This window comes from Hemiscyllium ocellatum, chromosome 7, assembly GCF_020745735.1.
Source record: "Hemiscyllium ocellatum isolate sHemOce1 chromosome 7, sHemOce1.pat.X.cur, whole genome shotgun sequence".
In the NCBI taxonomy this organism is placed as follows: domain Eukaryota; kingdom Metazoa; phylum Chordata; class Chondrichthyes; order Orectolobiformes; family Hemiscylliidae; genus Hemiscyllium; species Hemiscyllium ocellatum.
Window position 1 is genome coordinate 74,315,289 of NC_083407.1, and position 25,755 is coordinate 74,341,043.

General features: G+C 39.8%; 1 protein-coding gene across 1 annotated transcript in view; it reads right to left on the reverse strand.

Moving 5' to 3' along the window:
- The window catches only part of nckap1 (NCK-associated protein 1), a 201,914-nt gene that overhangs the window by 107,768 nt on the left and 68,391 nt on the right, over positions 1 to 25,755 (reverse strand). Inside the window, exons 4-10 of the mRNA XM_060827346.1 lie at positions 25,645 to 25,701; positions 25,388 to 25,530; positions 22,582 to 22,672; positions 19,577 to 19,714; positions 19,444 to 19,492; positions 11,206 to 11,362; positions 9,257 to 9,313 (exon numbers count right to left, since the gene is read on the reverse strand). Coding sequence (XP_060683329.1) covers positions 9,257 to 9,313; positions 11,206 to 11,362; positions 19,444 to 19,492; positions 19,577 to 19,714; positions 22,582 to 22,672; positions 25,388 to 25,530; positions 25,645 to 25,701 — 692 coding nt within the window. The remainder of the gene's footprint in view (positions 1 to 9,256; positions 9,314 to 11,205; positions 11,363 to 19,443; positions 19,493 to 19,576; positions 19,715 to 22,581; positions 22,673 to 25,387; positions 25,531 to 25,644; positions 25,702 to 25,755) is intronic.

Consider the following 25,755-nt stretch of genomic DNA (forward strand, 5'->3'; position numbering starts at 1 on the left):
GGTGCAGTTTTAAAGCAAGCCATCGTGACTTGTTTTTACGCGGTTGTCTTGTCCAGGAATGGGGGAGGATTAATGAACAACATAGGTTATTGATTGAGATGAGGGAGCTAAATGATATACCTCAAACTTTCAGATGACACAAAGTTAAGTGGAAGGGTAAGCTGTGAGGAGGATGCAGAGATGTTGCACCGTGATTTGGACAGAGTAAACGGACAAATGCATGGCAAATACAGCATAATGTGGATAGACATGAGGTTTTCCACTTTTGTTGCAAAAATAGGAAGGTAAATTATTATTATTTGAAGGGCTGTAAATTGAGAAGGAGGAGCGATTCTTCAACAAGTCCTGTGTGTCCTGGTACACCAGTCATTGAAAATAAAGCGCAGGTGCAGTTGGCAATAAAGCTGCCAAGTTGTATGTTTGCTTTCATAGCAAGAGGAATCAAGGACAGTAACAAGGATGTCTCACTTCAATTACACAAGGCATAGGTGAAGTCACACCTGGAATAGTGGGTGCAGTTTTGGTCTCCTTACCCGAGGAAACGTTCTAGCTATGTAGGGAGTGTAGCGAATGCAGGTTTACCAAATGGAGTCTTGGGATAGTAGGACTGACATATAAGGAGAGATCGAATCGGATAGGATTGTTTCCACTTGAGTTCAGAAGAATGAGGGGATCTCCAAGAAACCCCCAAAGTTCCAACAGGACCTGACAGGACAGATGCAGGAAAAATGTTCTCAATGACTGGCGAGTCAAGAAAAAGGGACAGAGATGAAGGTGAATTTTATTACCCAAACAGTGGGTGAGTCTGTGGAATTCCCTACCACAGAAAATGGTCGAAATCAAAACATGATGTTTCAAGGAGGTAGACATAGCTCCTACAGTTAAAATGGTCAAAGGATCTGGGCATGAGTGGGATTGGGTATTGAGCTCAATGATCTGTCATCATGATACTGAATGGCAGAGGTTGCTTGAGGGGGCAAATGTCAACTCTTGCTCCCACCAATGTTTCTATGGACCCATAATCATCATGGATGCATTCAGGGTAATTTTGCCAGCAACAGCCTGCTTAGTGGTTTTTCAATGAGGAGCAATTGCGTAGTTCAGGAATACTCACAGAATGACAACAGCTTTTTGACTCCTGAATAGGTAGATATGCAGTGTGTGAACAGAACAGTTGCAGAAAGCCTCCAGCTTGTAAACTGACAGCACTGTCCCTTTCTCCTTGCAGCGAAGGAAAGGAAATTAGTATGTGGGTAACTATTCACACTCACTGTTTGCTTATAAACTGTTGTCTTTCATTTATGACTGTGAGACTGAACTGAGACAGCCTGCTGCCCTGTGTCATCAGTAATAAAGTGAGGGGACTGGAACATGATAATTAGAAATCAGGACTTGGAAGAAGTAAAAAGAAACCTACTGAATTCTGTGGACAGATGTTATGCAATTGTGTTCCCTTAATACTTTCTTTTCCACCTTTCACTTTTTTCTGTGTCAGTCTGCAGGCAAACATAATGGTTTAAGGAGGAGTAGAGTTTCGGCAAAAGTGTTAAAAATTATGATTTGGAGGTGCCGTGTTGGACTCTGGCGTATAAAGATCATACGCCAGCTTATAGTCCAACAGGTTTACCGGGAAGCAGTAGCTTTCGGAGCGCACCGAAAGCTAGCGTTTCCAAATAAACCTGTTTGACTATGACCTGGCGTTGTATGATTTTTAACTGTTAAACATTGTTGATGTTACATTTTGTTCGCCTGCGATTCAGAATAATTTGTAATAAAACTATAACTTCCTGCTAAGTATAGAAGTCTAATAGTGTATTCTATTAACCTGCGTATGTCAGGCAAGGAAACTGGGAACTGAGTAATTTGATTAAATTTTTCTTTTTGTGATGACTCGACTGTCAGCACAATTTCCCATGTGGATCATGACAAGATACAATAAATACTCCTACTAAACACTACACATACTCATTGTGCAATCAATTATTTTAAGACAGAAGTTATGAAATTTACTTTTACAGAGTAATTTTTCTGAAAGATTGACTTAAGTGCAATATTTGTGCTCAGAAAAGGTGCCACTGGATTACAGTAAAAATGAACACTACAGAATTCATAATAATTTGCTTACATTGCTTATTTGATAGCACTATAAACTATGCATTCCTTGGTTGTTTCACAGGATACCAATTTCATTTGCTAGTTAAGTACTTACTGCCTATGCCTGCAGCTCTCGAAAAGGTGGTGGTGACTCTTGAGCTGTCTTTTTGAATCACTGCAATCTTGAGGTACACTCACAGTGCTATTAGGAAGCTCTGGGATTTTGACCCATCAACAATGAAAGACCAGAAACAGAGTTCCAGGTCAGGCTGCCAAGAGTAACTTGAAGGGATATTTGCTGGTGGTGATGTTCCCATGTACCTGCTGCCTTCATCATTTTAGGTGATAAGAGATCATATGTTTGGAAGGTGCTAACAAAGGAGTTGTGGCAAGTTACTGCAGCGCAGCTTGTACGTGATGGTATTTATGGTTACGACTGTATGTTAGTAGAGAAGGGAGTGAATGTTGATGGGAGTGGATGGATGCCAATCAAACAAGATGCTTTAATCTTGATGATGCGGAGCTTTGAGACTGTTGTTGGAGGTGCACTCAGCCAGGCAAATGGAGAGAATTCTATCAAACTCCTAACTTGCACATAAGACATTTAGGGGTCAGGTGGTGAGTTACTCTCAGAATTCTTACACTCTGACTTAGCCTTGTAGCCACAGTTTTAAATAGCTGGTTTGGTTTAATCTCTGCCCAATGGCACAACCCAGCATATTGACAGTAGAGGGTTCAGTGATGATAATGTCATTGAACACCATGGGGTGATCGTTAGATCATCTTTTGTTGGAGTTGCTCATTGTTTGGTACTTACGTGGCACAAGTGTTACTTGCCATTTTTCAGCTGTAGCCTGAATGTTGTCCAGGTTTTGCTCAATGTGGACATGGCCTGGTTCAGGATCTGAGGTGGTGTAAATGATGCTGAATATTGCACAACCATCACCAAACATCCCCACTCCAGACCTCATGATGGAAGGAAGGTGACCAATGGAGGAGCTGAAGATGGTTGCACCATTGACACTAGCCTGAGGAACTCTGCAGAGATGTCACATGACTAAGATGACAGACTTCTAAAAACTGCAATCATTTTCAATGTCGATGACTTCAATTGACTCCCACAAATAACACTTTTGCTAGGACTCCTCAATAGGGTACAGTCAAATGCAGTCTTTATGTCAACGGCAGTCATGCTCACTTCCCCTCGAAATCAGCTCCTTTGTCTGCAGTTGTTCCAAAGCCATAATGAGATCAGCTATTGAGTGGGCTTGGTAGAACATAAACGGAGTGTCAGTGACCTTACAACTGAATAAGCTTCACTTGATTTAGCAGTGCTGGCAACGCCTTCCAACGCCTATGATTGAGTGTGTTTGGATGACTGAATTTGCAGGATTGGGTTTCTCTCATTTTTTTTTAGCTCGAACACATTTGGGCAATTTTCCATATTGCTGGATCAATACCAATGCTGTAGCTACATTATAATGTAGAAACATAGAAGACAGGAGCAGGAGTAGGCCAGACAACCCTTTGAACTTCCTCCACCTTTTGTTATGACCGTGGCAGGTTATCAATCTCAATGTACTAATCCTGCCCAACCCTAATTCCCTTGATCACTTTAGCCACAAGACCTATATCTACTTCCTTCTTGAAAATACAATGATTTGACCTCAACAACGTTGAATTCCACAGGCTCACCACTCTCTATGTGAAAACATTTCTCCTCATCTCAGTCATAAAAGCTTTACTCCTTATTTTTAAACTATGACCCCTGGTTGTTGACTCCCTGCCATTGGGAACATCTTTCCTATAACTACCCCGTTTAGTTCTATTGGAACTTTATTGGTTTCCATGAGATACCCCTCATTCTTGAGAACTTCAGTGAATACAATCTTAACCGACGCAGTGTCTCCTCAGTGTCCGTCCTGCTATTCCAGGAATCAATTTATCAAACCTTCGCTGCACTCTTTCTATAGCAAGAACAGAGCTGAAAATGTGTTGCTGGTTAAAGCACAGCAGGTCAGGCAGCATCCAAGGAACAGGAAATTCGACGTTTCGGGCCAGAGCCCTTCATCAGGAATGAGGAGAGGGTGCCAGGCAGGCTCAGATAAAAGGTAGGGGGGAGGGATTTGGGGGAGGGGCGATGGAGATGTGATAGGTGGAAGGAGGTCACGGTGAGGGTGATAGGCCGGAGAGGAGGTGGGGGCGGAGGGGTCAGGAAGGCGGTGCTGAGTCCAAGGGAATCGACTGAGACAGGTGGGGGGAGGGAAAATGAGGAAACTGGAGAAATCCGAGTTCATCCCTTGTGGCTGGAGGGTTCCCAGGCGGAAGATGAGGCGCTCTTCCTCCAACCGTCGTGTTGTTATGTTCTGGCGATGGAGGAGTCCAAGGACCTGCATGTCTTCGGTGGAGTGGGAGGGAGAGTTAAAGTGTTGAGCCACGGGTAGTTGGGTTGGTTGGTTCGGGGTCCCAGAGGTGTTCCCTGAAGAGTTCTGCAAGTAGGCGGCCTGTCTCCCCAATAGAGGAGGCCACATCGGGTGCAGCGGATGCAATAGATGATGTGTGTGGAGGTGCATGTGAATTTGTGGTGGATATGGAAGGATCCCTTGGGGCCTTGGAGGGAAGTAAGGGAGGAGGTGTGGGCGCAAGTTTTGCATTTCCTGCGGTTGCAAGGGGAGGTGCCGGGAGTGGAGGTTGGGTTGGTGGGGGGTGTGGACCTGACGAGGGAGTCACGAAGAGAGTGGTCTTTGCGGAAAGCTGATAGGGGAGGGGAGGGAAATATATCCCTGGGGGTGGGGTCCGTTTGGAGTTGGCGGAAATGGCGGCGGATGATACGCTGTATACGGAGGTTGGTGGGGTGGTAGGTGCCGGGAGTGGAGGTTGGGTTGGTGGGGGGGCCGGGAGTGGAGGTTGGGTTGGTGGGGGGGCCGGGAGCGTATACCTCCGTATACAGCGTATCATCCGCCGCCATTTCCGCCAACTCCAAACGGATCCCACCACCAGGGATATACCCTCCAGCCACAAGGGATGAACTCAGATTTCTCCAGTTTCCTCATTTCCCCTCCCCCCACCTTGTCTCAGTCGATTCCCTTGGACTCGGCACCGCCCTCCTAACCTGCAATCCTCTTCCTGACCTCTCCGCCCCCACCCCCTCACCTTGACCTCCTTCCACCTATCACATCTCCATCGCCCCTCCCCCCTACCTTTTATCTGAGCCTGCCTGGCACCCTCTCCTCATTCCTGATGAAGGGCTCTGGCCCGAAACGTCGAATTTCCTGTTCCTTGGATGCTGCCTGACCTGCTGTGCTTTAACCAGCAACACATTTTCAGCTCTGATCTCCAGCATCTGCAGACCTCACTTTTTACCTATAGCAAGAACACCCTTCCTCAGATAAGGAGACCAACACTGCACACCATATTCCAGGTGTAGCCTCACCAATAGTCTGTATAATTTCAGCAAGACATCCACGATCCTGTACTGAAATCATCTCACTATGAAAGCCAACATAAAGTTTGCCCTCGTTACCACCTGCTGCACTTGCACACTCACCTTCAGCAAATGGGGCACGAGATCATCCAGGTATTGTTAAATATTCCTCTACCACCACCGCACCGCTCCCCCCTTTCAATAATAATCTGCCTTGCCAATTTTGCCAAAGTGGAAAATTTCACATTTATCCACATTTTACTGAATCTGCCATGCATTTGCCTGCTCACCCAGCCTATCTAAATCAACTGACTTCTGTCATTCTCACAGCTCACCCTTGGTTGGCGAGAGCTGGAGCATGCCTCCAGTACATGTAATACTTGCCAGAATCCTGCTCAAACTTTATCAAAATATTTAGCACAATATAGGGTCACGTCTTCTATAACATGATGGTTGCGTCCTTGTGCAACCCTATGTTGATGTAATTGCATTACAGCCAGATGTTTTAAAAGTTCGCACTTTACAAATAACACCCCCAATTCATCGATCACATTACAGCAAATTGTGCTGAGGAAACAGGCATTCTAGCAGAACGACCTGTATATGTTGACTACCACTGATTAGCTGTTCCAAGATAGTAATATCTCAAAAACACACCATTGGCAGAGGCAAATTCAGTACAACAGATTGCCTCACATGCAATGTGTTTCCAGTTCAAAATGGAAACATCAAGAGAAAATGCTGAGGGAGGGAGAACTCAAGCATTTTGTTGTATCATGGAGATAAGTACAGCAACTTCCAAACCTCAATAGTTAATAAAAGCCAAACTAAAACTTTGGTTCCGTGGGAGCCTGACCGCACCCATTCAGGCTGCTTCTATTGTTCCAACTTTTCAAAACAAAGTCCCACGGTCTCACTTTATTGGCTTGGAAAAGACCATTCGGTACCTCTGGCTCAACCTCTCTTTATTAAAAAGACAAAATACACCTCTTAAAGCAATAGTATCTTCACAAATCAATGCCCCAATCATACTCTAATCACATTCAGACACGCAATCTTTGACATGCAACTTGCATCCACCATTCCTTCCACCTGAGCATCCTCCACGTCTCCCACCTAACTTCTCCCCAACCTTGTACTCATTTAGCTGCCATCTGGCCCCCTTGTCCACCTACCTTGTTCAGTTATATACACTTCTTAAAGAGGTTGTAGACGTTTAAACTTTGAAAAACAGTAGTTATTACTGTGAAAAGTTGGTACAATGTGGTTTTCAGTGCTGATCCCACATTGTACTAGTCTTTTCTGACTGGATACACTATTTCTGAGGAGTCCAAAATCAGAAGTTCTAGTCAGAAATGCAGAGTTCCAAAAAATAGTCAGGAAAGCAGTGCTAAATGATCATTGAAGACAGATTTCCAGTCATCAGAATATTCATCCCACTGGGATCAAGTTGATTTCATGCATCTATAACCACTGGCACAATGCTGCTACTGAGGATGCTCACATATTTCCATATTTATGAATGTTTTTTCATCTTCCAATATCCAAGTTGTTCCAGTTATTCCTGGTCAGTGATCTTTACAATGAGGTAGCTTTTAACCAATCTTGTTGACACTTGGGTTAAACGACACGTCAAAGTTTATTGGTGTATCATACATCCTTTTAAACTCGTCTAATTAAATCAACAATCTTTTCTCAGTGTCAGTTGACACAACAGTGGAATCTTGGAGCTGAAATGGCAAACTTCATTAAATTTTCATTTTGTGATAGAATACCAAATTTGTCTTTTCACAACCATTGTGCATCACGGGATACTGGTTTTGAATTCTGAAATGTACCCTTTGTTCCTTTGACAGCCTCCAGTCAGGCAGCTCTGCAGGTGATAAGATGACTGTTTGCCAATGATTGTTAATATTTCCTTCATTTTTTCTCTCCAGTTTAACTTGAACTATATACATGCTTTTCCTTCAGGGCACCATGATGGATCAGGTGGCACACATTAGTCTTTTCACTAAACGATTGCTATTAGAATTGGTGGAATGAACAAGTTCCTGCATGTGCAGTTACATTAAATGAACTGTAGTAACACCTGGCAAGTAACTCAATTACAACACGATTCAATTCCTAAAATTCTTGGTCTATCAGTAAGATGAAAAGTTCTGTTTTTCTTAGGTCAAATCTTACGTGGGTGACTTTTACGTAAGTGGGTTATGGTACTAGTTATTCAATGAACTAAAATGAAATTTTCAAAAACTTTCTGTATTATGTCAAACAGTCAGAATACATCAGAACGGAACTCTCCACAGGAAAATAAGAACAATGAAATGAATAGAACTGATCAACACATTACTCATTTCAAGCCTCAGGATTTACTTTCATTCACAGTTTGAAACTGGAACTTATCTGCTTGTTTATTAATTATTTGCCAAATTTGTTGAATTCCAAGGAGTTCAGGAGGCAAACAATATGCACTTTATTTACTGGTCAACTTACTAACACAACATTTCTGTAAGGGTTCACACAAAATCACTGTGTAATAACAACAGTTCCATGTTGGAGAAAAACATATTGGCTCATTTAGACAGCAATCTGAGGCAGTGTCCTCCTTATGTAAGAGCCAGAGGTTTTGCATTGTTTTTGTACATGTCAATATTATCTCTAAAAATGACTCAACAGCAAGCTAAAGTACAACTTATTGTAACCCACTCAATTTTAGTTCAGGAGTGCTGTTATAAAAAATGGTATTCAGATAAATTCAGATTAAGTAAGTGGGTAACTGCCATCAAACTTGAGTTGTGATTATCTAAATTGATAAAGAAGCACTTATTACTTGCAAAGTAATACTATGAACCTAGTATTTTAAAATTAATTTTGAAGTCTAACAGGAGTTACCAGAATTACTTTTATCCTTAGACATAACCAACATAAAATACTTGTCAACAGAACTGGACTATTTTATTTCATAATAAACTTTGGATAATTACTAAATAACTTATTGATCCTCCAAGCCTTTAGAATGAATTATGCAACACACTTGCAGCTACCCAGTCCATCTGCTAAAAGTTTTGGGACAAAACTGCAACAAAAGCAGCATTAAGTCAGATGAAGAAAATCCTAGCAGATGGGCTATAAGCAAGATACTTTAAATTTTCAACATGATAGATGCCTTGTGAAGGGCCACAGAGTGAAGGGAAATAAACTATTTCCACTGTCCACACAATAACAACACATTATAAACTGAAATTAATAAAAAGAGTATTTGGTCTTGAAGCAGAAGTTACTTGGAATTGGAATTTCTACTACTCCAAAACTATTAAAAAACATAGTATCTAAGGATTTCAAAAGGGAATTTAACAGTTGCATGAAAGGATCATGAAAGGTTCGTGGAAGCGAAATAAATATTAGCTTTATAAGGTGGTTTATACAAAAAGAATAATTAGCCAACGAGTGGTCAACTGAATAACTAGTACTGTATATGTGCTACAATACTCCACATTTTGGATGTCACACAGCTCACTTACAGTCATCCTGGGTCTAAGCTGTTTATAGTGAAATGCGGAGATGATATTAACTATATATGACTTTACAAACATCCAGAGTAAATGTAAAGATTTGTGTCCAATTGATGATAAATATTATGAAATGTATTTTAATTTCACCTTGATTGCTATGATTGCCAAATACTTGAGACTTTTTGCTATTGAAATGTTTTAGATAATTTTGAAATTATGTACTTACGCATGCGATAATGCTGTCTCTCGGCATTCACGTATATCAGCTATACGTTTATTGTAGCTGTGAAAATGAAGTACAAATTCATGCTGAGATTACCATTGCTGACGGATTTAAATTTAGAACACTGAAATCCAAACAAGAACCCAATGAAATTTCCACGATAAAAGTACATTTAGAGGAGAACTGAACAATTAACAATCCGCTTGTTGGCAAAGACAAAAAACACTTTTTTAAATGTTTAACCAATTTGTTTGAGCTCGAAAGTCAGCATTTAGAACGGTATTAGAGAATCAGGATTTCTTTTGTTTAATGAAGAAAACTTGAAAACCATCCCATATTTGTTTCAACTTCAAAACTCAATTTCATTGTGCTTGTTTTGGAAATACAAACAGTAAACAGCAGCAGAGTTTAAAAAACAATGGAATTTCATCCTATATCCAAGTTTATCTTATTTGGTTGGATAGCAGTCAAGTCCACTTAGCTACAGCTATTTATGATTATATCAGTATCATGTTTCCAAACATAATTATCCCCAAGGCCATTTGGGGAATACAACATGTTAAGCCTCATCAGATTTTCTGTACAAATTATTGAAGAAACTTCAAGAAATAGAAAATCTTAAGAGTGGTTTTAAATACTGCTGCATTTAAAGTACCAAGATTTTAAGAAATCTAATTGAATTAGATAGTTTAACTTCAATAAATTTGACTTTTATAGCCCATCCTAACAATTTGGATGTAAACGTGATTACACGACAGTTGATATTTATTCAGGGGAAAAAAGATCACCAACAGTTGTCCTCTGAAACAAAAATGTGAAAAGCAAATATAGTAATGAGTATTCTGATTGCGTGAGCAAGCACTGGGAAATACTTATATTATGATCTTAGCTGATGATAATCATGGACACATCAAATTCCAGAATGAAACTTAGTTTGATAGATAAAGGTTTATTTTTGAATTTGGTCCCGCATAGTGGTTAGTTGCTAAACAGATACACACAGGGCTGCACATGTTCTTCAACAAAAGAACATAAGGTTATTGCATAGAAGAACACAAACAACGCTATTAAACAAACAGTTTATAAAGATCTTCAACACGAAAACAAAGTTTCAACTTTTTTCCAACAAAATCCCTCTCATATCTCAAAACTATCACTCCGACCTCAATGTTTTAACTCTTACTTAACAGACTCTTTTTAGTTCTCTTTTTTGGACAGTGAGAATTTTAGGACTTCTGTCCAAGTCTGCTAGCATGGAATTCCTGATAGCCTAAAATGTCTTTCAGTTCTGGCAATTTGAGAATTTCTGTTTAACTCTCACCATTTGGAGCCTCCACAAAATAATAGTCCTGCTAGGGTGACCGTTTCCCTGAACTGAAACCTTGATTCTTACATCCACAGTATACTAGCAGCCACTGATCAATTTCTAACTGCTGTGAACAGTATAAACATTTAATTCAGTAATAGGACAAATATTCTGCTGGGCAGCTGACCAGATCACATGCCTTATTGGAAATTATTTAGGAAATTGTTCCAAATGACTTTGACCTTAAAAATAATGTATTAACTGCAAAGAACTTAAAACACACTTCTGCCTCAATTTTAAATTCCCAACCTTTTATCAGTTATAAACTAGAATTTATGGAGAACACAGGTTTAATTTTTTGATTTGCTGTCACCATTGCGAATCACAGCAACTGTACAATTAATTTGTTTCAAAATATACCTGTCAAGTAAACAACTCACGCTCATCTTTCAAATACTACAAATCTCCAAACATAATATGTACACCATGAATACTATTCACTATTGTCATGCATCAAAACTGCATAATCTAAACTTGCTTCCATAATTATTAATAATGTATTTGCAACATTTTGTATGTTATAAATTACACATCAATAATCAATGGGATTTTGTACAACTACAAAACTCAAAAGAAAAAACAGTACCCTTTTATGTTCATGAACAAGTCTTCTGCGACTTTGTGAACATGGAAAACTTCATCCCTGAAGAGAGCAAGACAGGAACTGCTCTGCAGGGCAATCTTCCACAGGCTCAGAGCTGCAGCATCTGAATTCAGGTTTCCATGGCAAAGGATAAAACCAACTAACAAAAAGGTAAAATGTGTGTTAATATCACTTTTGCATCAACATTTTTTCCCCACAAAAGTTTATATTTATAAAATGTCTTTAATGAAATAAAACATCCCCAAATACTTTATAGGAAATTTATAAAGTGAAGGTTGACGCCAATCTAGACAAAGGATCAGGTGGACGGATTTGTTTTTGGTCCAGCTTTTGGCTGAAACTTTAAGCAGTGTCTTGAAGGATGAATGTTCATGAGGAAATTCAAGAGCTAGGCAGGTGAAAGTACAACTAGTAACAATGGATCAATTTATGTTCTGTTGAGGTCAGAATTGATGAGTACAGAATCGTAGAGGGTTGTTGGTTTGGAGAAGATTACACAGAAAAAGAAAAGGTAAGGCAACTGACAGACTTCAAAACAAGGTGAATTTTAAAACTGAAGGTTAACATGACCTCTATATTTTCAACTAAGTTCCAATGTCAGTCAACAAATACAGTGATGTATGGAACAGCAACTGTTGCAACTAACACTGTGGATAAAGTCTTGTCTCATCTCAAGGTAATGGATGGCAAAAGGTGAGGCTATCCAGGTGGTGTTGGAATGCTGAGACAAGTAACTATTTTATAGTGCAACACAAACCAACTCTATCTGCTTTACCATCATGTGAAACACACTTTCTAAAAAATTACTAAAAATGGAACAATAATTATTTCCCTGGAGAACTGCAAACTTGACATCATTGTTTGAAAAACTAACAAGGATAAGCTCAGCAATGACAAGCTAATCAATTTAACTTTGGTAAGCCCATAGGAAATATGAACTGGAGTGAGTGTAAGAAAGTGATGGTCTAACGGTATTGTCACTGGACTATTAATCCAGAGATCTAGGTCATGTCCTGAGGACCCCGGTTTGAATCCTGCCACAGCACATGGTGGAATTTGAACCTGACAACAAAAAATTCTAAGTGGTGACCATCAGTCCATTGTTGACAGTTAGAAAAACTTATCTGGTTCATCCACATCGTTTAAGGAAGGAAACTGCCATCCTCAGCTGATCTGGCCTATATGTAATTCCAGATCCACAGTAAATTTGACTGTTAACTGCTAGTGATAGACAATAAATGCTGGCCAAGCCAGTGACACCCTCATCTCGTGAAGCAATTTAAAAAAGACATTTGATCCCTTGAACCCACTCATGGCCGATTTGACATTCCTCATGTCCACTTTCCTGCCTTTTTCCCATTCTCCAATTGATCAAGAATCTGTCTCAGTCTTAAATATTCTCAAGGACTCTGCCCCCACAGTTCTTGGTGGTAAGGAGTTCCAAAGACACTCAAGTCCAAGAGAAGAAATTTCTCATCTCAGTCTCAGATTGACACCCTTTAGTTCTGAAGCTATGCCCTCTGTTCCCACACCCTGTCAAAACCCTTAAGAATTCTGTATGAGATCACCTCTAATTCTTCTAGACTCCGTTGAGTCAAGTACCAACCTGTTTCACCTGAGACAATCCATCCACTCCAACAATAAAATGATATCTTGCCTTAAACAAGGGGAGCAAAAATCCCCTCAAAGTACTCCAGCTGCAGTCTCATCAACAGCTTTTGCAGTTGCATTAAGACTACTCTCCTGCACCAATCCCCTTGAAATGAGGGCCAACATTCCACTAACCTTCCTGATTACCTTCTGCCCTTGTTTGCCAGCTGTGTTCATGCACAAGTCACCCTAAGTCCCGGTGTGTTGCAGGTTTTTGCAGTTTTTAGCCATTAAATAATTTTCTGTTCTCCCAAAGTGAACAACTTCACATTTTCCCACATTACACTCCATTTGCCAACTTCTTGCCCACTTACCTAACTTATCAATCTCTCTCTAAACCATTCCTAGCCCCCTCATAACCCTGTGGTGAGCAAACTACTAGAAAAACACTAATTCAGAGCAAAATTAATAATTTACATGTATTTGTTCTTGTGACAATGGAAAATCAGCTTGGATTTCTTCAGGCAAAACTCAAACATGACTAACTTGGGAGTTTACCTGAGGAGGCATCAGAAGATTGATATGATGTATATGGATTTCCAAAAGATATTTGATACAGTGTGACACACCAGACTTATTAAAAAAAGTTTAACTCAAGGAATAAAATGGATGCTAACAAAATGGCTTCAAAATTGGCTGAGTGGTAGGAAACAGAGTGGGTAGTTAATGAACATTTTACAGCTGAAGAAAGGTTTGTAGTTTTCCAGGGATCCATGTTGGCACCATGGTTTTCCTGATAACAATCACCAGGGGTGGGGACAGAGTGGCATACAGTCAGGAAGGAGTTACCCTTAGAGTCCTCAACATTGATTCTGAACAAAATGAAATCTGTTGACATCAGATCAAAAATGCGCAGGCAGTGCTTTGGTGGTAATGTCACTAGACAAGTAATCCAGAACCCTGTGCTAATATTTTGGGGGCTTAATTTCCACAATGGTTGATGGTGAAATCATTTAGAGTCGGAAGGTATGGAATCTGTGTGGACAGAGTTGAAGAACCGCAAAGAAAAAAACGCACTCTGATGGGAACCATGTACAGGTCCTTAGTAGTAGTCAAGATTTCAAGAAATAAAATCATAAGATAGAAATGACATAAGAAAAGTGCTATTACAATAATCATGGGAGACTTCAAAACTCAGGTGGACTGGAGGAATCAGGTTTGTAGCAGCTTAAAAACATAAGAAAAATTACATAATGTGGTAAAGATTAATGGGAAGTCATTAAAAACTAGATGATAGAAGAAACAAAATGAAGGGGGAGAAGGTGAAATATTAGAAAAAGCAAGCTCATAATATAAAATAAGATTGCTAGAGTTTTTTTTAAAAAGAGATATCAAAAAAGTAAGAGAGGGGCAAGAGTAGCCACTAGACCACTAGAAATCAAGTAGTAGTAATGGGAAGCAAAGAAATGCCGGAATAACCTTTAGGCACTTTCCATCAGTTTTCACAGAGGAAAACACCAGGAGCATAACAGAATTTCAAGAGAGTCAAGGGACAGGGGTGAGTGTAGTGGCCATCACTAAGGAGACGATGTTGCATCAGGTGAAGGTGGATCAATTACCCAGGTCAGATGTACTACACCCCAGGGTTTTGAAGGAGAGTACTGAGGAGATTGCAGGGGGATTGATGATCATTTTTCAGGAATCACGAGAGTCAGGGAGGGTGCTGGAGGACAAATGGCTAATGTAACACCCCTGTTTAAGCAAGGGAAGCAGAAATTGTAGGCAAGTTAGCCTGAACACACTCATTGGTAAGACTTTAGAGTCCATTATTAAGTGTAAGATTGTGGAGTACATGGAAGTGAATGTTAAAATAGGGCTGAATCATCACACTTTGTCATGGGAGGTCACGCCTGACAAATGTTTTAGTATTTTCTTAAAGGAGGTAATAAGTTAAACGAAGGAGACCCAGCAGACATGATTTCCAGAAGACCTTTAGATAAGGTGCTGCACAGAAGGTTGCTCAGAGACCAAGATGTTGCGGCAAGATACTGGCAATGGAGAGAGGACTGGTTGATTGGCAGAAGGCAGAGAGTGGGGAATAAAGGGGTCCTTAACGGGATGGCAGACAGTGACTCGTGGAATTCTGCAGGGGTCAATATTGGGACCACAACTGTTTGGTTATACATTAATGATCTTGATGAAGGAACTGAAGGCATTGTTGCTCAGTTTGCAGACAGATGGAGGGGCAGGTAGTGTTGAGGGAATGGGGGAGACAGGAGGGGGATTTGGACAGGCCAACAGACTGACAGATGGAAATCAAGGTTTTGCACTTTGGTCAGAAGAATGGAGGCATAGACTATTTTCTAAATAGGGAAAGGCTTTGGAAATCTGAAGCACAAAGGGACTTTGCAGTCCTAGTTCAGAATTCTCTGCAGGTTAATATGCTGATTCAGTTGGTAGTTAAGAAGGCAAGTGCAATATTCTCATTCATTACAAGAGGTCTACCATACAACAGAGATGTACTGCTGAGGCTGTATATGGTTCTAGTCAGACTGCATTTGAATATTTAAAGCAATTTTGGGCTCTATATCGGAGGTAAACGTGCTGGCCTTGGAAGAGGTCAAAAGAAGGTTTTCAAGAGTTATCTTGGGGTGAAGGGCTTGTCAAATGAGGTGCAGTGGAGGACTCTGGGTCTGTCCTCAATGCAGTTTCGAAGGATGACAAGGAATCTGAATGCAACTTACAGAATACTGAGGAGGCCTGGATAGAGTGAATGTGGTTTCCAAGAGGAAACAAAGGAATAGCCTCAGAGCGAAGGGACAACCCTATAGATCGGAGATGATGAGGAATTTCCTTAGCCAGAAAGTGGTTAATCTGTGAAATCATTGCTGTAGAGGCTGTGAAGCCTAAGTCATTGAATGTATTTAAGACAGAGATAGATAGATTCTTGATTAGTAAGAGGACCAAGAGTTACTGTGAGAAGGTATTAGCGATGATTAAATTGAGGAGCAGATGTGATGTGCCAAATGAAAAGTGTAATTTTGCTCTTATATCTTAAGATCTTATGGAAATTGGAATTCAATAAGATCTGGAATTAAAAGTTTGGTTAACCATGACCATGCAGTCATGATCAGTTGCAGTATAAGTGTATATCACTGATTTCCTTTAGGAAAGGAACTCTGCCATCCTTGCCTGGACAGATCTTCATGTGACTCCATCCAGATCTAGAGCAATGTGGTTGACCCTTAAAAAAGTGAATGAGCGGATCGTTTACCTGGCATCAAGCTATACATCAGAAAAGATAAGTCCTTACCAAGATCTGGGGTCTCTTTTGAAGCAATGACTCCAAAGCTATTGAAGCAACAACCTGATATATTAATAATCATGGAAACATACAATGACCCAGATATAACTGTCAACATCCCTCCATATGTCCTGTCAGGTCAGCAGGACAGACTCACCAGAGGTGGCAACACAGTGATACACAACCCAGAACAAGTTACTCTGGGTGCTCTCAACAATGATTTGAGATCCTATGAAATCTCAAAGTCAGATCAAATATGGGCATGAAACATCTGGATAAACACTGGCTTGTCCTCCACCCAGAAGATATTCAATTGAATCAATATTTCTTCACATTGAACACCACCTGAAGGAAGCGCTACGGATTGCTAGGGTGCAGAACGTACTTGAGGTGAGGGACTTCAACATCCATCACCAAGAGTGGCTCTGTAGCCCCACTAAAAAAAATGGACCGGCTGAGTGCTAATGGACATGGCTGCTATAACGAGTCTGGGACAGGTCTAGATTACTTGTCCAGGGACATTACCACAAGGCACAACGTCCACATGTTTGACCTGACGCCATGAGTTTGCATTTTGTCTGGAATCCATGTTAATATGGAAACCAAGAGAGAAAAGCCTATGTGACTTCATTCACACCAATCGACCTGACAGGAATAAGTCTATCTTTGACAGAATCTGGAGGTGACTTCTGCACAATTCTTGTGGAGATGAAGTCCTGTTTTCACATGGAGGATAAACTCCATTGTACTGTGAAGCACTATCACTGCATGGTCTGGAATACATTTGAATAGGTCTAGCAATTCAAAACCCGGCAATCATGCGGTACTGTTGGCTATCGGCAGAGTTATACTTCACTACAATTTGTAGCCTCATGGTCCAATGTTTCCTTTACATTGGAGCAAGGCACAAAGTGCAAGAGGACATGCTAGGATACACCAAAAAAAAGCTATAACACAAAAGCATTTGCACATCATATAGCAGAAGCATCAATGGGGCTAAGCAATCCCAAAACCAATGAATCAAATTTAAGTGCTGCAGTCCTGTCATATTTAGTTGTGTATGATGAGAACTATTAAACTCAATGGAGGAGGATACCCCACAAATCCTCAATGCCTGGAGGAGCACAGAAAATTAGTGCAAAAGGCAAGGCTGTAAAATTTGCATGTATCTTTAGCCATGACGCTAGGTGGGCCATGGCCTCCTCCAGAATCCCAGCATCACAGATGCCCAGATTTTAATGAATTCAATTCACTCCATGTGAAATCAAGAAACGGCTAGAGATACTGGGTAGTGCAATGATATGGGCAATGACAATATTCTAGCAATAGCCCTGAAAATGTGTACTCCAGAACTAGCTGCACCCTCAGCCGAGCACTTCGACTACACTGGCATCTATCCAGCAATGTGAAAAATTGCTCAATACATCCTGTACACAAAAAAAAGCACAAATCCAAACGAATACTGACCTTCAGCAGTTTACCTTCATTCACCAGCATACTCATGGAAACATGGGACTCGCAAAGCAAATGTTCATCGCTTTCAGTGTGGGTTGTGTCAGCAATCTCATTATAGTCATGTTCCAAACATGGACAAAAGACCTGAATGCCAGATTCGGAACAGGTGACTGCCCTTGTCATCACTGTCACATTTGACAGAGCATGGCATCAAGCATATTAATTAGTTCAACCCTAGGACATCTCTGCAGGAATTCCTCAGGCAATGTCTAAGGCCTGACCAGCTTCAGCTACCTCATAAATCACCTTCCCTCCATCATAAAGTCAGAGGTCAGGGTGTTAGCTCATGATTATACAATGATCTGCACTATTCACATCTCTTCAGATAGTGAAGCAGTGTCCACTTGCAACAAAATCTCAACAACTTCTAGGCTTGAGCTGTCATGTAATGTCTAAGAAATACACGCCATACAAGTGCCAGGCAATGATTGTCTGCAACAAAGAATCTAATCAACGCCCTTGACATTTAATAACAATCATGTTACTAAATTACCCTACTGTCAACATAAAGAATTCCCCAGTGAGTAATTCACTTCTTGTCTCTCCAGTACCTGTTCACTATCTAGAATTTACAAGTCAGGAGCATAATGGAAGGCTCCCACTTGCCTGATCAAATGGAACTCCAGTAATATCTGAGAAATTTGATATTATTCTGATAAAAGTAATCCATTTGACTGGTATCCCATTCACCACCACCAATATCTGCTCTCTTCAGCACCAATATATCAACAGTATTTATTATTCACAAACTGCATTAACTCACCAGGGCTCCAAACACCACCCAAACCCACGACCACTACTAGCTGGAAGAATAAAGACAGCAAATGCCTGGGAACACCTGCACCCGCAAGTTCTCCCAAGACCCACTTTGTCCTGGAATTATATCATTCATTCACTGTTGCTGGGGTTGAAATCCAAAAACTCCCATACTAACAGCAGTGTGGGTATCCCTCCACCTATAGGGAGTTCAGGACATCAGCTCATCACCATTTCTTCAGGGCAATTTGGAATGGAGAATAAATGCTAGACTGGCTAGTAACACCAACATCCCAAGAGTAAACAAAAAGAGTGATTTAAAAACTTCGGTAGTAATGTACAACCTGGAAGCATTGCCAATAGTGTAGAACATTGAAAGGATGTAAACAAGTTGGTGGAATGGGTGGACAAATAGATGGTGAAGTTGAATGCAGGGGAAGTGATTCATTTTGGGAGGTGAACTTGGAGGGACTATAAACTAAAGGACATAATTCTGATGTGGTGCAGGAGCCAATGGACCTGGGTATGTACATGCATTAGTCGGTGGCATGGCAAGACAGGATGAAAGCATAATAATACATACACTATCCTGGATTGTATTAATAGGGGCAATGAGTGCATAAGGGAGGAGCGTTGTTAATTGTGTAAGATACTAGTTCAGCCACAGCTAGAGTATTGCATCTAGTTCTGGGCATCATACTTGTGATGTGGAAACAATTGAAGAGAATCGTTCCAACGACAAGGAATTCCAGTTGTGAAGACATATTGAAGAAGTTGAGATTGCATTCTTCCAAGAAATGTTAGCACAAGTTTGGAACTCTTCCCCACAAAAGGTAACTGTTGTAAGTCAACTGTTAATTTTAGATCTTTTATTCTTATTAGCTGATTGTATTTAAAAAAAGGACAAAGCATTAGAACAAAAATCAGTCAGTCAATCTCAGTGGCAGAACACTTTTGACAGATTAAACAGGCGATGTTCCCACATATAGTTTCTAGGCTACATGGCAAACCTATGTTGTTCTTGTGACAATTCAAATCGCGTATTTAGTACTTACAAACTATCCATTTCTCCATAGTGTCCAAAGATAGATATTCACATGGCATCTAAAACAATGAAGCAAAAAAACTGACTTATAAATGGTTTAAAGTACTAAAACAACATTTGCTAGATGTATAGAATTTGCTTACTGTGTCAGATTGTGCAGGATTAAGCATGGTACTTGGAGCACTTATTAGGCTTAACAACTGAGCATTTCTCCATTGTTCTGCTGAAAGGTTCCGCCGAGGATAAACCATTTGGAGTGAAATTAGTGCATCTGACAAAGACTTGAAAGTAGTAAGATAAACAATAAGATTACTTTCACATCAGACATTAGAAAAATAATGCAATAGTTATTAAGACAGAGCAATATATCTGTGAGATAAAACATTCACAAGTGATTCACAGATATACTATAGAAACGTTCAAACTCAATGCAGTAGGCCACAAAGCCTTTCGTCCAGATCCACTATTCAATAAAGATCATAGTTACTCTGATAATTCTTTCTTTGCATTCACATACACGTATGCAGTATTAAAAAAAGTCAAATGTTTTAAAACATTCAAAACAAATTACTTTGCTATACATGCTCTTACAATTTTCAACACATACTTTGAGTCAATTCTTCTTATTTTATGTGCTTGCTAGCATTTATTATTCTTTTTAAAAATATATCTTGGGCATCATTCTACTTTTAAGTCGAAATCCCTCATACTAGATTCTCCCAATAGAGAAAACATCCGTCCCCCATCCCCCTGTTAAATCTACTCAGGATCTTGGATGTTTCAAATCAAAAGAGACCTTGGAGTGCAGGTTCACAGCTCCTTGAAAGTAGCCCCAGGTAGATAGGATAGTGAGGGCGGCATTTGCTATGCTTTCCTTTATTCAGTACAGAGGTTGGGAGGTCATGGTGCGGTTGTACAGGACATTGATAAGGCCACTTTTGGAATATTGCATGCAATTCTGGTCTCCTTCCCATCAGAAGGATGTTGTGAAATTGAAAAGGTTCAGAAAAGATTTACAAGCATGTCACCAAGGTTTGAAAGTTTGAGCTATAGGGAGGGGTTGAATAGGCTAAGACTGTTTTCCCTGGAACGTTGGAGTCTGAGGGTGACCTTACAAAAGTTTATAAAATCATGAGGGGCATGAATAGGGTAAATAGACAAGATCTTTTCCCTGAAGTGGAAGAGTCCAGAACTAGAGGGCATAGGTTTAGGGTGAGGGGGTAAAAGATATGAAAGAGACCTAAGGGGTAACATGCGTATGTGGAATGGGCTGCCAGAGGAAGCGATGGAGACTAGTATAATTGCAACATTTAAAAAACATCTGGACAGGTACATGAATAGTAAGGGTATAGAGGGATATGGGCCAAGTGCTGGCAGGTGGAACTAGATTAGGTTGGGATATCTCGTCAGCATGGACGAGTTGGACCGAAGTGTCTGTTTCCGTGCTGTAGTATCGTGTGTAAATCACATGAAAGAAGTGAAACTATCACGTATTCTAACAGATGAAAGGCTTAACAGGCAATCAATTTTTCAATGTATAATTTCAGTTACATCACACTGTTAATTTTTGCTATAAATTCTGTGTGTTAGGATTGAGCCTTCCACTATCACCTGATGAAGGAGTGCCGCTCCGAAAGCTAGATGTGCTTCCAATTAAACCTGTTGGACTATAACCTGGTCTTGTGTGATTACTATTGTTAGGGAGTGTGTAGACTACTTGCAGAGTGACTTTTTGCCTTTACCACTTCTATCCTGCGAAATCACTTCTACATTCTAGTTTCCTTAAAGTTGGTCACTCTTATCTGTTGTGATATCATTAAATAACAAAGCCACCCGCTCCCTTTTTCTAACTTCTTGTCCTTCCTGTCATGATCTGCTTATTACTCCCCATACTAACACCTTACTTTCTTGCTTTACCTCTTACACTTACAAGATCTTATCAAATTTGCTTATAAGGCAAAATAGGATATGAAACTACATTAAGAGTTATTGGGTCAGACAACTAAAAGTTTGGTCAAACAGTAGGTTTTAAGGTGTGTCTAGAGGGGTAGGATTGAAGTCAAGAGCAGGAATTCCAGAGCTTAGGATATAGGCAGCAGTAGGCATAGCCAATGGTACAGCAATTAAAACTGGGTATGTTCAAGAGCCCAGAATTGAATAAGCATAGATATCTTGCATACTGTTGGAGAAGTGATGAATGTGATGGCGAGATAGAGCTTGGTGTCATCATCATGCATGTGAAGATTTTTTAAAACTGTTTCATTAACGATCCACATATAAGAGGGGCAAAAGGATAGAACCTTAGCAAATGCTTCGAGGTAACTGTTCAAAGGCAGAAGGAACTACTCTAGTTATGGTTAAATAGATAAAAAATGTAACCAGGTGAGGATAATCCAAGCCAACTGTATGGCAATGTCAAAACATGCAAATAGATTGAAAGAGTGAGGCATAAAAGTTTCCTATTGTCATGGTCACTAAGCATTTTATTTGTGCCTTTAAAGATTCAACTTTCCATACTTCAACAGGGCAGAAACTTGGTGAGATGGATTCAAGCACTGGATTCTGGGATTAATGAACACTTACTTGGAAGTTGGCAACATGCTCAATGACTTGGTAAAGAAAGGTTGGAGACGTGCCAGCAGTTTACAAAGGACAAAAATGTGATTGCTTTGAAGTTGGGAGATTTCAGAGAAAACATTTCTAACATTGGTTAATATGAAGAGCGGGGGGGGGGGGGGTGGAGTTGGATGATCAGCTTCTCAATTGTAAAATGGTCAACTGACAAAGGGATGGGTCACATTGTGATGGTGGACTTGGAGACAGCATGCTGGTAAGGTAAAAAAAAAGGTAGAAGAAAAGATAGCTTTGTGACGAGGGAAGAGTGGAAATTAGAGGAATAGTGGGTGGGCTACTGAAAGGAAGAATCCAATAATAGCAAGAAATCAGGTTGTCCCAAATGTAGAGATAAATAAGTCCACGAACTGCATACATTTCTTTTCTGAGATTAGGGTCGAGAAGGCAGGGCAAAGGGATTTAAGAAGAGAAATGGCATGAGAAAAAAAAAGAGAGGGCATGAGAAAAAAAGAGTGCACCAAAAAGTACAACAGTTCAAACAACTCCTGAACAAAATGGCTCCCTCTTATCTTACCTTACTATGTGGTACAAATTCTTCCATCATTTTCTTTAGTGGGTTCTCGTAATCTACAATCATCTGGCCAAGTCTTGGATATTCACGGTCACTGTCAGAAACATTATATATTTTATTTTCAATCACAACTTAAATAGTTTTGATATTAAAAAGATCCAAGCCACCAGATAATTATTTTTCACGTTTTTTTTTACAGATAGCATGCAAGAAAAATTCCATTAAGTAGCTAAATAAACATATACTGACAATGCATCTCTCACTTGAGCAAGTTCAGGAGACAGCAAATGCTGAGAGTTCTGAATTATGTCATTCTGCATTTAGGGGAAAATAGAAAAGAATCAAGTCTAAACGAAAAGGTGGATATGTTGATAGACTAAGAAGGGTTCAGTATAATCACATGCAAGGCCCAGTGGGACTTAATGGTCTATTTCTGTGCTGTATCTTGTATAGTGTAGAATCCAGATAGCAAAAAGAACCAACTTAAACCAAGTTAAAAATCACACATCACCAGATTATAGTCCAACAGGTTTAATTGGAAGCACACTAGCTTTCGCAGCGACGCTCCTTCAGGTGATAGTGGAGGGCTCGATCGTAACACAGAATTTACAGCAAAAATTTGCAGTGTGATGTAACTGAAATTATACATTGAAAAATTGATTGTCTGTTAAGCCTTTCATCTGTCATAGGCAGAACACAGGGGGCTAACACCTTCAACATATTGTCTAGCTATCACCATTGTTAACAGCTAACCCGAGAATGCAACTTTTAAAAAAAGGTTTTGTGATTTACACATGAAAGATGTGAAACTATCACTGTATTCTAACAGATGAAAGGCTTAACAGACAATCAATTTTTCAATATATAATTTCAGTTACATCACACTGCAAATTTTTGCTGTAAATTCTGTGTTACGATCGAGCCCTCCACTATCACCTGAAGGAGCGTCGCTGCGAAAGCTAGTGTGGTTCCAATTAAACCTGTTGGACTATAATCTGGTGATGTGAGATTTTTAACTTTGTACACCCCAGTCCAACACCGGCATCTCCAAATCACAACTTAAACCAATTAAGTCTTGAGCACCAACTCTACAATAATTAGAATTACTGTCCAGTTCCCAGGAAGTAAAAGCCTACTCTTGTTGATTTGACCATTCTTTGATGGATTTGTGTTTTTAAATTATGGCTTGGATCACACTTGGTAGTCCCCAAAGCATTTACAACAGCATTGATTCAACTGATACTAGCCCAACTTGTGGATCAACTAATGTTGTGAATGTTCAGAAATGCTTTTCATGAAAGGAAATGTCAAAATATACTGCCTCATCTGTGCAGCTGTTTAGTTGTTGATGTTGACAGTATACTTGATGAATCAGCATTCTCAGATGGAAAGCATTTTTGGTGCCAAATGTCATGATGCTACTGCTTATTGGAACAATTCTTGACGTAATATTCTTTTTAAAAAAAAGACAGCAATGTTTCATGAATTATTGTTGCTATGCTATCTTGGTAAATCACTATTATTACTGAATGAATGCAGTGATTTAATTTTATACTTACTTTTGTTTTAATCCTGTGTATCCAAATAAAAACAAAACTGGTTTTTGTTCTAGAGGTTCACTGAATATTGCTGGCCCTGAATGATGAGAGGAGCAGCAAGGAGAAACAACCAATGCAACTCTGCAGTTTGCGTGTTTTGTAGAAAAGTGAGTTGCAACAAGCATCATGCTATGGATTTGTTTCCTCAAACAAACTTTTATGCCTCTGCATGGATGGCACTTAGGAATAAGCACCTATATGTAGGTTACAACTTATTGCATTTTAGTATTAACTGAACAAGCCACACATTTGAAATTGTCACAAGTCAGATATCAAGATAGCATAGGATTCTGAACCATAACACACATGCTCTGTCTGATATTTAGCACAACCATCTTCCTGTATTAATTTCAGATTCTAATATTATCACATCAATCATGTACCTTATTAGTGATATTTTAAATGCTTCAAATTAAGAATTTTCAATTCATTGTTATTTATGCTGACAAAACTTAAGTGGAGATAGGTGTGAGGAGAAAAATGTGAAATATCGTGTGCAGTCCAAGACATTTACGATGGACTGAACACTCGAACAACAAACTCAATATTTGAACATGTTACAGTAACCATCTATGATTAAAATTTATGTTCTGCTTGAAAGGGAGAAGAGTGGGACTAAGACTAGTGTTTTAAACTTAAATAAGGACAACTATGTGAGAAAGAAACCTGGATAGCTGAAGTGACCTGGCATACGACGCCTAGGAATACACAAACAGTGAAGCCATGGCAGATGACCAATTTGGCTTGGAATTTAGAAGTGAGGAATGACTTAATTGAAGCGTATAAGGTTCGGAATGGTCTTTACAAAGTGCACATGCAAAGGACAGCTCCTCTTGTGGGTGATGCCGGAACTAGGGGACATTCTTTAAAATTAAAGGAGTGTCTTTTTAGGTCAGCAATGAAGATCTTTTCTTCCTATCAGATGGTCAGACACTTTTGACTGCTTGCCTCAGTAGGCTGTGGGATGGGGTCATTAAATATTTTTCAAAGTGGAGGCAGATAGATATCTGCTAAGCAAGGAAATCAAAGGTTATCAGGGTGGATGAGAATGTAGAATTCAAGATACAAATAAATCAGTCAGGGCCGCTCTGTATGATACTCCACACTTTCAAGAATGAATAGCCTACTTCTGCTAACTTATGCTCATGAAACACACACCAGATAAGCTACATTTAAATAAAACAGACAGACACTAAAGATTTAACCCTCACCTAGCTCCATGCAACATTTCATGTGCATAATTGTAGAGGCCCACAATTGCCTTTCGTTCTTCAATCCGAGACACCATTATCATTAGTGTTGTGTAAGTTACAACCAAATCCAAGTAGTTTTTGGTTAAATCAAAGTTGACAGTCTAAGTGCAGGGGATAACAAAACAAAGGAAGAAAAAATTAAAAATATTCCAAATTTGGGAACTTTCCTCCCCCCCCCCCCCCTCAAATGAATATCAACTTCTGAAGATACTTACGATATCAAAAAAAACTTGACAGGCGTCAATAGTGTTTAGTAGTTCGCTCACGTGATCCTATAGGGGAAACAATTTATACAATCATTTGGCACTATTATTGGCAGCATTATT